Below are 15,551 nucleotides of genomic sequence, written 5' to 3'. Positions count from 1 at the left end.
TAGATAGATAGATAGATAGATAGATAGATAGATAGATAGATAGATAGATATCCATATATATATGGATGGATATCTATGGATACATATACATACATATATACATAAGCATGCATATGGATGTTCTCAAGATTCTAATACTGACAATGCAGTCAACTAAGAATCTAGGTCAACATGGCTGTTAAATTCCTAAACTTCTCTGTTTAAGGGGCATAGAGAATAATTAATGCCCAACTTCAGAAATACTTATGGCCAGCCTTCTCCTAGTTAGAAAAACCTTGATTTTTTTTTCTAGCAACTTTGTAATCTCTGCACCTGAGGGTCTTCATTGTAATTTTTGGCTGTCCCATAATTTGGATTTTCTTCATTCTCTTGAGCCACAGCTAATTATTTCCCTTGTCTTTCCTTCACTACTCCCAAATACACGTGGTGCCGTCTGTCTCAAGTATCTTCTCTGTTTAGTATTCTCTATTGTTGGCCCTCACTTCTCTCATTTTCTCCTCATATTCATTTTGAGGATGCAGAAAACAGGATCCTACTGGTCATATTGTCCTTGGGTTCCTATCTTTCCGATTGACACATTTTAATTAACCAATTTCTGTTTAAGGATAATTGTAATTAAGTCATTGTTTTTTTTATAATTTGTTATTTCCTCACCACCTTGTCAGCTCCATTAGAATCAGTTTATTTTTCATCTGAAGATGCCCCAATATTTAATATGGTGATTGACAATCACTTTGCTGGAGGATGGAGGGGGTTCAGGCTTATCACTATGGCACTAAAACCTCAGAAATGAGTAATAGCACCCAGCAAGTAGCAGTTAAGATGGGGCTAAAGGCTTTGCTCTTTATTTAAGAAGTATATGGAGGAAAAAGAAACTGTTCAACATTTAAATAATTATTCTCAGTAGCGGTTCAGATGTTATAGAAAACGATAGTAGAAAAAAATGTTACAGTCGCCACAACATCTATCTCAGGGAACTCAATCTACAAGTTTTATGATGTAAAATTTTGGCTGAGGAGATGCCACAGAAAGCATGAGGACCAAGGGTTGATCCCAAGAAACCACATTTAAAATAAAATTTAACTTAAAAAAATAAATAAACACAGTTGTGGGCTAGCATCCTACAAGGAAAAGTTTTTTTACATTAAGCATTTAACATGATTATCATAAATGAATTTTGCAAAGAGCTACCCAACATGTATTTTTTTGATGTTTAATCATGGACCAGGGAGATAGAAACAAGCAGACTCCTGGGAGTTGGTGGACCAGACACACAGTCTAGCTAACTTGGTGAGCTCAGGGCCAGTGTTAAGTTTACAACTTAAACAAAACAGATTTGCATTACCCTTAAGGAAAGATAGGAGTTTGGCCTCCTGTTGTGCATATACAAACCCACATAAGGAACACAGGCATTGATATAGACACATAGACACTCAAAACATAAACATTTACTAAGAAAGAAACAAAAATAAGTAGAGAAAGGCACTTTAAATGCATTTTCATTCAATAATAATTTTCATGATGAATTAAACAAATCCTTTGATTAGTATATATTATATCATTATATATTATATAGTAGCTCTTCAAAGTACAGTGATTGCATAAATGTTTTGGAGTACTTTGTCTTGAGAAAGTCTCATGTAGCATCTCATTTAATCCCTCAAAAGACAGACACGCCATGGAACAGGTTCTTTCCACTTAACAGAGTGAAGGAACTGAAGTCACAAAGACATTGTGGAAATTTCCCCAATTCCATTGCCGTCTCACACCAGTGACACATCACAATGCTACCTGTGCCAGTCTTGGAGCCATCACCTCCTACATCAATATGGAAAATTCTCATATGACCAAACTAGGCAGATAACATTTAACGATGACATCAGTCCCAACCCACCAAAACTTGCTGTGTTTCTTTTTAAATCGGGTTGGGGATTTTTATAGTGGGCACTAAAATTACAAGGTGCCTAGTGGTAATACACACAGAGAAAACTGAGATTATAATGAAAGAGAAAACCATGGAGCTCTTATTACTGTGTAGTTAAGAACACCAGGGGAGATGCCCTATTTGAGGTCATCATGGGAGGGGGAGAACCTGAGCTATATGGAGGGGGAGAGGGACAAAAGACATCAAGAAGAAAACAGATAGGCTCCAGGCAGGTGCCTTACACAGATTCACTTCTAACATGTCTTTCAATTTTTCTAAAATAGATATGTTACATTCCTGAAGGAATATGCAATGAATACAAATAACCATCTTTCTCTGTTTTCTTGGTATTATATAGGAAAGACAGCAAAAATGTGACAGTACCCAAACAGTTATTAAGGATTTAATAGACATGAATTGTAAATTATAGTTTTAAAAGTAAGGATAACAGGAAGGGTTTTAATTGAATTCTCTTTTAAGGATTGTTTATATGATGAGTTCATCAGATGTGTATTTAACTAACATTTTTCAGTTCTCAAATATAATAATTGTGTACATACTCACAGTGCATTCCTTTCTGAGTGTGTTAGATTTTTTTTTATCAGATTGTCAGAAGATAGTCATTTGAGAAAAGAAATTGCACTTAAGAAAATGCTCTTATTAGATTCATCTTGCAGGTAAGCTTGTGGGCATTTTCTTGATTGGTGATTGATGTGGAGGTGGCAGTGAAATCTGAGGACTTTCCAGATGGTTTAGTGACTTCATTTTCTATCTGTCAAGTGAACAGAAGCATCTTCATGGTGTATCTGGCTTTTGAGGGACTGAAAGAGATCCTACATGGGAATATCTCAGGACAAACCACACCACAAAACATTTATGTAATTACTGTATCACTGTGGATGATACCTTCCCTGGAATGCTGGTCCTGGGATGTGTAGGAAAGCAAGCTGAGCAAGCCATAGTAAAAGGAGCCATTCAGTAGCGTTTCTCCATGGTTTAGGCTTCAGTTCCTGCCTTAGCTTGCCCTGATAGAGTGTGACTCAGGATATATAAGCTAAGGAAACCCTGTCCTCCCCAGGTTGCTTCTGATCATGGTGTCTTGTCACAACCATGGAAGAACAAACTAGAACACTGAGTAATTCATATCTAGCGTCTCATAGAATCTGATAACCCACTAACATGATCCCTTTTTGAAAATGGATGAAACTGTGTCTCATAACCAAAGAACCTTGAATAGATCCATCTGCGTCCCAGCTCGAGAATTCAGCCCTATCCAAAGAAGCACATGCAGGGTCGGTCAGTCAACATTACCCAGCATGGGAATGAATGAGGAACTCTAGACTGGACTTCAGTCAGTTTTTTTGTTTCCTTTTAATCTTCCTTATTTCCATTTTTACTTTAGTGGGTGATCCATTGTGATTTTGTGTAACTGAAAGGCTTTCTCGGGTCGAGCTTTGCTAAGCGGTATAGTTAAGCAGTATGTATGGGCATCCCCTTGAATCTTCCTTTGTATTGAGACTGAAGAAACTAGAAAAGCAAGATAAGCTTTGGATTAGGAAGCAAGAAGAGCAGTGGATTTGGGACAGTGATTGGAGGAGTTTGATGTGAGATTCAAGTGCAGCCTAAGGATGATTTTCATAAGCATCGTCCAGGATATCCTGGATTGTGTTCTAGTCTCCTTGTTTGGATTGGTTTAGTTTATTTGCTTGTTTGTTTTTGGCTGGTTTGTTGTTTGCTTTGGTTTGGTTTTTGTTGCTGTTGTTTGGTTGGTTGGTTTTGTTTTGTTTTGTTTTGTTTTGAGACAGGGTTTTCATGCGTAGCCCTTTCAGGCCTGGAACTCATTCTGTAGACCAGGCTGGCCTCTAACTCAGAAATCTGCCTGCCTCTGCCTCTCAAGTGCTGGGATTAAAGGTGTGCAGCACCAGCACCTGGCTCTTTCCTGAAGGTGACTGCTACTGGCTTGTTATGAAGATTCACTTATTCTATCATAAAGTGAGTAGCAGGTGACCTTCTGAATAGATCATATACATGCAGCTGTATTGCTAAAGTATAAAAACTGTTATTTTCTGGAAAAGTGAATAGTCTAGTTACTTTCTTAGTGACTGTAGCAGATACCTTGGGATCCCTTTGTCCTCCTCAGTGCATACCTTCCAACTCCCTAGCACAATACTTACAATATTATATAACAAAATGAGGCTGTTCACCTCTAGTATTCATTGATTAAGCTAGTCCCCTTGTCTAGTAATGCCTTTTTCTCCATCTTCTGAAGATAGAGCAGAGCAGATTATCAAAAAAAGTTCCTCACAGACCTCTACTTTCTGTTCTTGTTTCTTTTCTTTATGTCCAACTCAATCGCTATTGAATCTGTTTAAACATATTATAGGAATCTCTCTCTTTCGTCTCGATTGCCATCTGTCATTCTTCTCAACTCTTCTCGTCTCCTTGTGCCACTCAAATGCCCACTTCCCACCAGACAGTTGTAACTACATGACTAATTTTCGGATATACCATAACCCATTTCTAAAGTTATGGGAGACATTAATCCAGCCATGTATTTCACCTTTCTGACCCTCTTTCCACTCGAGTGCAGGGCCCTGGCCAGCCAGTTCTCTAATCTCTTTTGCACTGGACACTACACTTGTTACATGTCCAATTTAGGACAGATTCCTGGCCTCATGTTCACCTAGGGACAAATCCAGACCCTCTCATCCTCATGGTATGGTGTCCAGATTGTTCTCCCGGGCATCTTTTCCTCGTTACCTGGCCCAAGTATTGTCTTGGCCAGGGACTATGCCACATTGATCACATCTCTTTAGTAAACACAGCTTTTGTTATGCCAGGCTGTCAAGAGCATACAAACAAAGCAAACAACTAGTCAAGAGACAGATAGTTCAGTTGGTTTTAAAGAGAGATGGCATATCTAAAATGAAAGGGTAACTGGTAGCTTAGAAAGATACTCGGCAAGGCTCCAAACAAGAAAACTCTCCACATTTTTGATTGGCCTAATTAACATGCATTATTAACATCGTTTGCAGCCACTTCTCCTCCAGACAGTTAATCTAAATCCCGAGCCCCATGTCAGCATCAACCGTCTCTTGGCAGAACTGCATTTCTTTCCGTTCTTAATAGAAAGACCACCATGAAAGTCTTCCTTGCCTCAGTTCCCTCTGCCCCCTCATTGTATTACCACTAGATGTCAGCACAACCAGTGAACCCGAATATTTCCACCTGTCCTCTCCCCATTTCCAAACATCTGAACCTTTAAAAAAAACATTCCCTAGGTACACGTGGCCGCCAGTGGAATGATGGCCCTGTTTTGTCACAGTCTGGATGCTGGTAGTAACACGGTATCCTTTTGTTATGATTTTTGCCCTTTCCTCCTTGTTTCCTCTTTTAAGATTAATAGTTGAACAAAATAATAGGCTCCAACTAAAGATTATGCTTTGAGCCTTTCCTATGTTGCCCCACCCCTTCCTATTTACATGTCATACTGTCTGCTCATTTTCTTCCTCCTCTCGGAGATATTTACCTTTGACTAGCCCCTCCTCTCTGAGTATTGCTGATCATCTTATGTGCAGTAGGCACACTGTAAATTTCTTGGATAAACAACCCTACTGGAGAGACTTTCTTGAGTTTTCAGAGTATTTTCTTTCTGTTCCCAGACTATTGAATTTTTTTTTCTAACACAGCACTAAAGGTAAGATGCATTGCATAGTTTAAACTGTTTTGGATCTAAAATATATTTCAAGTTATAACCAAGTCTAGACTACTTTGCTATGATCTAAAGGAATCGTCAGAGATCGCAAACCAGTGACATTTTATTGCCTACATTCAACACAGAATATTCATAGACCATCACCAATGATATTGTGCTCTGGCCATGTCTGTGACCATTTACCATAGACATCCTTTCAAAACTATTATTGAAGATAAAGCATCTGTCACAAAGGTGGGTCATTCATTCATTTAGTTATGACATTGAACATGCATTTATTTAAATACTGTGCTTCTAGGAGATAAGCTGAGTTAAGTGTTAGAGATGACATAGTAGGATTCTGCTGGAGGGAAGAGTATAGGAAAGATTCTGGAGCAGCGAACTTTATCTTCATCTGTGTTAAATGAACAGTAAAGTAAAAGAGAGTAAAGATGGTAATACTAAAATGTGTAGGCCAGTTGAAGGATGCCTCAATCAGCTATGAAGTGATACAATTGAATCTTCGTTTAATTGATATTTGAAGAATCTTCTATAGAGTCAGCGACAGAAACTTGGGTATCACTTAAGAGGTTAGTGCACTGATTCACAATGAGGTCATGCTTGGATACAGGGTGGTATCAGTAAGGATTAAATGATTCTGTATGTATTTCAAGGACCATATGCCATCTTCATCTTAGACAACCTCTTTAGTGTAAATGTTGTGATTTAGTTCAGTAAATAAAAATTTTCATTTCCTTCAGAACATATCTGAAAGTTAAATTGTTTTCCTAAAACTAATTGTATCATCGTGACACCCAGTACATATTGTTTTAGGTCGTTAGTTTAGTTGAATTGATCTTAAGAATAAATTTTCTGTGGCAATTTTGTAAGAAATGCCAGTTCCAATTAATTTAGGGAGTTTGTACCTAGAGGTTATTCAAAGCAGCGTTTGATCATGAACCTTACAGCCAGCTTTCATTTGTACCGATGTCTATTTCCCAGGAGCTTTTGAAACCCAAGAATTAATGAATGATTGATCTTCATAAGCTTATCATATTAAAAATTTGGTGAAAATATACTAAGTAATTTAAATGGATCAGCACATGAGAGAAATATTCAAAGAGGAAATAGGACAATTCCTACACTAAAATCATTGACACTTGGGCAGGCAGTGGCTTTTCTTTCATCTTGTGTTAGTCAGTGCAGTGATTTACAGTCTTTGTCTCACTCGGAATCTCTAGAGACTGCTTTCTCTCCAATTTTCCGTTTTCCCCATGCACAATGACTTTTTCTCAACTTGGTCTTACATTTCCCTTTGTCTCCCCTTCCTTTGATTTTAGACAGTGATGGAAAATGAGAATTGTTAACCTTGGTAAGGCAACTTACAAACCAGATGAGTAAAAATGTGTTAGCAAGAATACACATATGAGAATAACGTGCATTTTCTGTAAGGGTTTTGCGTGTTTGTGTGTGTGTGCATGTGCATATTTTACTTGCATTGCTACTCAATTATCAAATACAAAGCATCTGTATATATACAGTACACATATATATGTGTATATGTACAGTAAAATATATATGTGTATATATGTTATACATATATATACACAGAAATATATATATAGCATATATACTATATATAGACAAGAGATGACTTATTAGAATGTGTTGCCTTTATTCTTATTGAAAGCATACTTTCATTGCCTATAGTGTTCATACATATGTGTCTTTCTATTTGTACTTGTAAGAGCTGGTCATTATGTCCCATAATAGAGGGGTTATTTCCAAGTGTAAGCTACATTTTGCTTAGATCAAGCTAAGTGCAAGCTATTCCAATGTGTAGTTGGAATCCTTAGTACGATGGAAAACCTTCGTTTTACCGTAACATGCTGATTCTCCAAGTCTGGACATGCCCTAGCAGCAACAGCATCAATTGTGGAGCAATTTGCCAAAGGAAGTTTCATGTCTCAGACCCATGCATCTAAAGCTGTGAGGGGATGGGAGATGGGAGTGGTGATGATTCTGGTGTGCACTAGAGAGCAGGTAGGAATGTATACTTTCTAGTCTTTGCCGAATTTACCATGGTAGATAGACCCATTGAAATGACTGCCTTCCTCATTAAGTTTAAGCTCCAGTAGCCTTGGTGGACTCAAGAGTTCTTCAGGGAAGAACTCCTATGTCTCTCCCACTGCTACTGTCACTCCTGTGCCAGGAGTGGGATCCAGAACAGTGTTTTGATAATACGTCGCTTCCTGGTTGTGCTGTAGGTGAGAGGGTTAGGATATTCTCCCCTTGTAACTGAGGCTGTCATATGGGGACAATTCTGATATTCACTCTTGTCCCAGGATAATTAATATCAGTCCCTTATACTCTTTGAAATGCTTTGGTTTCGATGGTAAATTAGATTACCGTGAACAGAAATCATAAGAAATTCTTGCAACCATTGGAACCTGGTCAAAGAAGGCTTCCATGAGGAAATCCTATTTAGGACATAAAAATCAAAGAAATGTAACAGCAGTAAGTAAGCAAGACGGAACTAGAGATTGGTGTGAGATAGCCTTAGCAGTCAAGAAAGCTTAGAGAGTGGGATGCTCAGGGGAAGAAAAGGATCTTAGAAGCAGTGGTAACTGCATGGCAGCTGAAGCTTTGGAGTATTTGGTTCTTAGTGTGGTAGGAACAGTAATCCCGAAAGCTCCTTGTCTGAGGAGCAATTGATGGTGAAAGCTCCAGAAATGATACCAGGAAATTTTGTTATTATGTCTTGAAACACATGTCCTTTGAGATTGCTTGCATAATTCTTTGAAGGAAGCCTGCTATACCTTTATTTCATCTTTGTGGTTGTTGTGTGTGTGTGTGTGTGTGTGTGTGTGTGTGTGTGTTTAAAATATTTCCTACCTGAATCTCCATCAATCCTGGGCAGTATCCCAAGGAAGCAATCTTTGTGTCACGTAACAGACTCATTTTCACTTCAGGTATTCAAATTAAATAGAAAATTCTAATTATTCACATTAAATAATTTATGCTTTTATATTAGCAGAATACTGATGGTGGGCTTTTGGGATGTATGGCCTGTGGAGAAAAGAAGGGGCAGAATTATAAAAATACACAGCAAGTAGGCTGTGGTACTATTTCTGAATGTTAATGTGGATATATTTTACCATGAAATGTTCAAATGGGAATTTTAAAGACAACCATTTATATGGCTAAGATTATCCATTTTAGTTAGTTTTTGCATTTTGTAAAGAGTTTACAAAGCACAAATTTGTATGACAAAATCATTTTATTACATAACAGTACAGTGCATATTTGAGTTCACACAACAGTATGTTGTTTTGATTTGTGGTTGGTGTACATTAGCAATGTGTGTGTTCATGAAACTCAAAGGGCTTTGTCTACAGCATGGTTTGTGAACTGAGTCTTTGTGCTACTGTATTTCACTGTGTTTACCAAATCTGGCTGAGCACCTTTCTGTTTCTCTCTTTCTTTCCTTCCTGTTTTTCAGCAGGGTTAATGTATTCCCTTTCATTTCTCTCCCATTTAGAGTAGTGAATTGTTAGAAAGTATCTTTCATTGTTCAATTAATAACTGTGTCTTCCTGCATATTAATGCATGCTATAGTTCAGAGTTGATTGCCTGGAAGGAAAAAACTTAGCAGTTATCTACCTTGTACATAGTGTAAATATTACATAAATAATTAATATACTCATTATGCACTTATTTAATTAAATATTGTATTGAGGGTAGATAGCAATTAATACTTTATCTTAATTTAATACAAACTCTAATACTCATAACTAAGTGAAAGTTATTTAGCCTGGCTCCTGTTTAATGACACACATGAGGAGATATTTTTCATTATGTGCAGATGTTATAATTCTTGTTTTGTGCTTTTTAATGTTCTTAAATCTCCTTTGTTCTTTCCCTCTATGTATATACAGGAAATTTTTGAGTAATATGTTTGCTATGTATAATTTTTTGAACTCTCTCCTTAGTGACTTTAAAGCACAGTCTTGCCACATAAGGTTAAGTTGATAATCCTTCTACCTCCCAAGTGCTAAGAAATCCAGGTATCCAACCACCACAGTCAGCAACTAAATTTATCATTACACAAATGCTAGTTTATTTTTAATAATTGTACTTTATAAAATACTTCAATGATGGGATGGCTGTTGTTCATTATAAATTGTGAAAACTTTTTTTTTAATTTTATGACAGGTATTTTATGTTAACATTGGTAATCATTATTAAACCCTTGACAGTGGGTTTTTTCGACAGCTACCTGAGCATTTGCACTTTCAGTTTTTTTCTGATTTTATTTCTAGTTCTGAACTTTATAATCATGTCTATAATTAGTTGATAGTATCAACATTTTGATCTGCCAGGAATCTGCACAAAGCAAGTGAACACTACTGCATAAACTCACAAGCCTTCAGGTGCATAGACGGCTTGAACATAGCTGATCCACGCTTTGACTTCCTGTTAACTTTAATCTGTCTTAAATCATGCTTCAGTTAGTATTCCTGCTGAGAAATCCTCCTCTTTCAAAGAGTTGCTTGTCTCCATTTGCATATAGATAGACGTAAATTGTGACACGTTTTATGTGACTGTTTATAAACCAGTATAGCAAGTTTGTAGGCTTTCATTACATAATTCTTGAGCGATGGTTTTAAGGAAATGTGTGGCATTAGCCGAAACAGCCCACTCTAGCAATGCTGATCTGAAATAGGCTCAAAAATGCGAGCTTTTTAATACTTTGCTGCCTTTCGTTGCTCAGTGTAATTCAGACTGATTTATTGCCAAGTCTGCCTTCCTTATGTCTTGTTAACAATCTAAAAAAAATCAAAATTATTATCTCATAATAGATACACTTGTTTGCTTGTCTATATCTGTGATGGGTATTATTTTAAAGTACTAATAGTTTAGGTGTGTATATATATTATTAATAATATATATATATTTCCTTATTAATAAAGTTATTTATATACTTTATATCCTGACCACTGCTTCTCTTCCCTTCTCTCTACTCAGTCCCTCCCTCTCCTCTCTCCTTCCCCCATCCAGTCTTACTCCCTTCCTCATTTTGCTTCCTGCTTGAATAGATTATAGAAGGTTCCTATTTAAGAAAAATAATTTTAGCACATGGAAATTTAGACTCTTCCTGATACCCTGTAATTATGGGAAAGGCATGTAAAATATGCCTAAATAAAACTTGCATTAAAATTTGGCTTCAGACACGGTTTCTGCCATACGTATTTATTATTGCAAATAGTTCTTACTCTTTTGAGTGACGCTCTCGCTTCCTTTACTTTGCAGGCCAGTTTCTCCTAGAAGAATCTCGCCTTACAGAAGCAGCTGAGATGGCAAAAAAAGCAGTGGAGCTGGACAGCACAGAGTTTGATGTCGTCTTCAATGCTGCCCACATGCTAAGGTGAGGTTTTGTTTCTGTAGCTTCCACAAATGATATCCTGGTTTGAAGAAAGCAATTCATTATATTAATTTCCCTACTGCACCATCATAGCCTGCATTTTAAAAATGAATCATACTACATAACAAGCTAAAAATTAATAAGAACTACTTGGTTCATTGTAATCTGCGAGCCCATTGGGCAAGGAAGATGAGCTCTCAGGGTCCACAAAATTATTGAGATGTTCCTACCCACCTTTTTCCCTTCCCAGAAGTTATTACAAAAGGAAAATTGTAAATGTAACTTTGATAGCTGTCTAATTAATTGTTCGTCAAACACAAATATTATATCAATTAATCAAATATGTCCCTGTATTTGTGTTATTATAATAAGCATTACTGAATGGGACATGGGGATATCTCTTAATGTGTTTGATTGTGGGAGCAATTATCAAATACAAATATACTTAAGATACATGAAATACTGAAAATGGCTCTGTAATCAGCACTATTGATGTCTTGAAGAGATACATTGTTAGACCATTAAAGCTTGCATTTCAGAAGAGGTATTTCAGAAGCTAATTACAACAGTAGCAAAAACTTGAATTAAAAAAAAAAGGTCAACTATTTTTATTGCAAATATTAAGATTAAAAAGGGGTTAGTGACTCCAGGAAAGTTGTTTTAGATGAACGGAAGAAACTCAGAGACTCAAACAATTTAAAGAATAGTTTCTATTAATTAATAGGTGTGGCTTTTGTTCATATGCTCACTGAATTCCTCCCCCACCCATTAAATCGCCATCAATGTGATTCACTGAATATTGTCCACAAGTAAGGTTTTCATGCACAATCTTCACCACAAATAACTATATTCACATATAAAGCCAGGAGTACCATTAACTTGCCATTAAGTTCTTATTGAAAACCTCATAGATTGACATGGAATAGTAAGAAATATAAAGAAATATCCTGTTGCATTTATCCAGTTACCCTAATGGTGATGCCTTCCAAAACTATGGTACATATTCACAATCAGTATATTGACATTGCTAGAGTCTATTAGTCGTAATGTACACTTGGATGTGTGTGTGTGTATGTGTGTGTGTGTGTGTGTGTGTGTGTGTGTGTGTGTGAATATGTCATGTGTAGGTTTGTGTGCCCGTCACAGGAATCAAGATACAGTTTATGAGTCTCATCATCAAAATTTTCCATTCATATGGTAATTTTATGACCACGTAATCTATTTATCACTGACCTCCAAAAAACAAATACTTAAAGCAAATATTTTAAATAATTTTCAGTGACAAATTAAGATTGAAATTGTGTCGCATTAAGACTATCTTAGTGTCCTCTTCCTGGGGTTTTTAATAGTTTTAAGTACATTGGTTCAAGAGTTATGTAGATATGATTAGATTTCTCAGAATTAATGTTAGCAGCCCTCAGATACTTCTTATTTAGGAACCCAAGAAATATGATATCCAGGTCTGTTGGATGTGACTCATTTGATAGTGTACTTGTCTAGCATGCACAAAGACCCTGGTTCAAAACCCAGGACCTCATAAAAGCAAGGTATACTGGTGAGTGACTATAATCCCAACATTCTGGAGGTTGAGACAGTGCAATCAGAAGTTGAAGGTCATCCATGCCTTCATTTAGAGTTCAAGGCCAGCCTAGCCCAGAGGAGACTCTGAAAAAGAAACAATGAAAAATGACACGTACAAATAGGAACTAAGAATCAATGTTGTTGTCAGGATGCTTATAATAGAGAGGATAACCAATGAAAGCATCTTCAACGTAAGGATAACGATGACTTTTTAAAAATCACATCTTAATTTGAAGATGAAGTGCTGATGTGGTGTTCTTTCTGAATAAAATGCCAGGCTCTTAGTCACAATTAGCCACTGTGAGGATGGGAAAGTATGCATCTATATGTCAATTCATTGTACTCAACCTAAATGCTTTCACCAACAAGACATTTTCTCTACATAGAAAATCACTGCATGAATTCAAGATCTATCCATGGAAGCCCACTATAAGACTGTTAGTGTTAGAACACATACATACACACACACACACACACAAACACACATACACACACACTGATTAATTCAACATATAGTAAATACTTGTATCTCATCAAGTTTTAAAGCAGAAAGCTACATAAACTTTTTCTGGAAATTGCTACCAACTAAGAAGGTTATGAAGAAGGTTCTGAGGGGCTGTCACTTAATGAGGAGTACAGACTGCAGAAAACTGGCGAGAAGACTCTGGAGACAAACCTCAAAATGTCCACAATGTTGATGCGTATGGAAAACTTTCCACTGGTTCTAGCATTACAATAACAAAGAAAAAACTTCAGGTTTCACACACACACACACACACACACACACACACACACACACACACACACAGGGAAATTTTTCTAGAATGGCTTAAAGGCCGTGGGCCTGCTAGTCCAACAATGGCTGTCTACCAACAGAAAATCCAAGGATCCAGTATTTCTTTAGTACATGTGACTGGATGCCCAAGCTGGTCTTCAGTACATAGCAGAATCTCAAAGAAGTAGGCTCTAGTGCGAGGGAAGGAATGGACTTTCTAGTCCCCATAGCAAGCAGACAAGAAGAACCCGTTTCTGTCTTCCATGCCCCTTATATAGACGGCCAGCAGAAAGTATGGCCCAGATTAAAGGTGGATCTTCCCACCTCAAAAGGTCTCAATTAAAGTAAGTTTTCCAATCCCAATGATGTAATTAAGAAATAATCCCTTGCAGGTGTTCCCAGCCTCTTAGGTTTTAGTTAATTCCAGATGCAGTCTGGTTGACAAGGAAGATAGCCTTTACAAGAGCTTACTGTACAAACCAATTTCAAATCTCTTTTTTAGTATCCAAGGCTATTCGGGGGATTTGTTAAAAAGTATTCAGGAATGTTTTTGGTTTCCTCTTGAGTACAATTTGGAAAAAAAAAATGTCATAAGTGATCAATATTGTGGCTAATGTAATTTCATTTATGTAGTGTTCTAAGGGAGTTCCAAGTTCTAAGCTGATTTTGATATCAAACCTTTTATCATGGGCTTTGTGTTGTTGAAGACTACTCTTTAGAGCCAGGAAACTTACTTGATGACCCTATTTGCCCCGAGGCTCAGCGAATTTTACCATGCTTGGCTTGTACCACCATTGCTCAGCGCTGGAAGAGCATTCTCTGGGACACAGCTGCCTCCTGCAGTGCTGAGTTTAGAATTGCTTAAGACTACATCTCCTGGGTGAAACCTGAGTGGAAGAAAGTTAGAAGATGAAAGAATATGAGGCTCCTGCTTTGCTTGGGAATGTGAAATTCATTCACATTACCAAGTGTCTTTACAGGGATGGTGCTCACAAACGCTGAGTCTCAGTTAACGTGCATTGAGGATAAACGGGGACCGGGACGCTTTTAGGACTTCAAATAAAACTTTTAAAGTACTAGATGCTTCCAGATGAGACCTTTGTTTTTGTTTTTTAAGGCAGATTGATTATCATCAAAGGAAAATATCAAAGGAACTTAAAATGTTTGAACTCAGTAGAATCATGTCTCCATAGATGAGAGAGGGAACAATTGAACCAACGATCCTGTTAAAAGCATTCTGTCGAAAGGGATATATTCAGTTTTCCCCCTCCCAACTGGAAGTTGGAATGATACTATGAATTTATTTGGTAACTGAGAAGAAGTCAAGAGGCAAAGAAAAACACATTTTACCTGGTTCATAGACTTTGGTATGAGAATTTTGTTGTTTTTTTTCCCTTACTGAACAAACTTGGTGAGGGATGAAAGCAACATTTCTGCTGATGTCTTCTGCCTTTTTGGCACTGTGCTTTGCATGCATACCTGACTCTTTCTTACATCTACCTATGCATCCTCAAAGGGGACATTGATATTCTTATTTTATAGCTGCAGATCCTGAGGGTCCCATCATTGCTTCTCAGAGTTGGCAGAGATGGAATCTAAAGGCAGTGTATCTTGGCTACATCTAAAGTCTTTTCATTATCATAGGCTCCCTTCATCTTTATAGCTATGTGACTTGCCCAGAAACTATGATTCTTATTAAAGGGAGAAGACTTAACAGAAGGTCACAGGTTGTCACATATGTAAATCCTAAACGATGAGGCCTCCATGAGGGTCTTCAAATGAGTTCTCTTATGGTAAATCTTAGAAAGTAGGTTTATGTGTTCACTGGAGAGTTTGCTCCATCCAACCTTGTATCATTGGGATACACAACTTACAGAAACATCATCATGGCCTATGTCTGTTTTCAGTCACACAGCTTAGATAAGTGTGCTCTTATTTTCTTTTTTATTTCAGCCATAATGGTTCAAGTGCTCACTGCCTCCAGTGTAGTGAGGAATGCCCTACTGTGCCACCCCACCTGGTTCCGATTGCTTTCCTAATTTCTAGAACAGAATGAGTGTATGAGCAAGAATCATTGTATTGTAATTTCTCCACTCAGGCAGCACAGTATTAAATGATTATATGCTATACAAACATGGTATTTAAAAGTAAT

The 15,551-nt window shown here is 37.2% G+C and overlaps 1 protein-coding gene across 1 annotated transcript in view; it reads left to right on the top strand.

The window, feature by feature from the left end:
- Nucleotides 1-15,551, top strand: part of Tmtc2 (transmembrane and tetratricopeptide repeat containing 2) — a 385,985-nt gene that overhangs the window by 307,900 nt on the left and 62,534 nt on the right. The window contains exon 10 of the mRNA XM_028754557.1: nt 10,932-11,046. Coding sequence (XP_028610390.1) covers nt 10,932-11,046 — 115 coding nt within the window. The remainder of the gene's footprint in view (nt 1-10,931; nt 11,047-15,551) is intronic.

The sequence above is a fragment of the Grammomys surdaster genome, unplaced genomic scaffold, assembly GCF_004785775.1.
Source record: "Grammomys surdaster isolate TR1022 unplaced genomic scaffold, NIH_TR_1.0 126028, whole genome shotgun sequence".
Taxonomy (NCBI): domain Eukaryota; kingdom Metazoa; phylum Chordata; class Mammalia; order Rodentia; family Muridae; genus Grammomys; species Grammomys surdaster.
The sequence above is the reverse complement of the archived record's forward strand: the minus strand, read 5'-3'. Positions and strand labels throughout refer to the sequence as shown.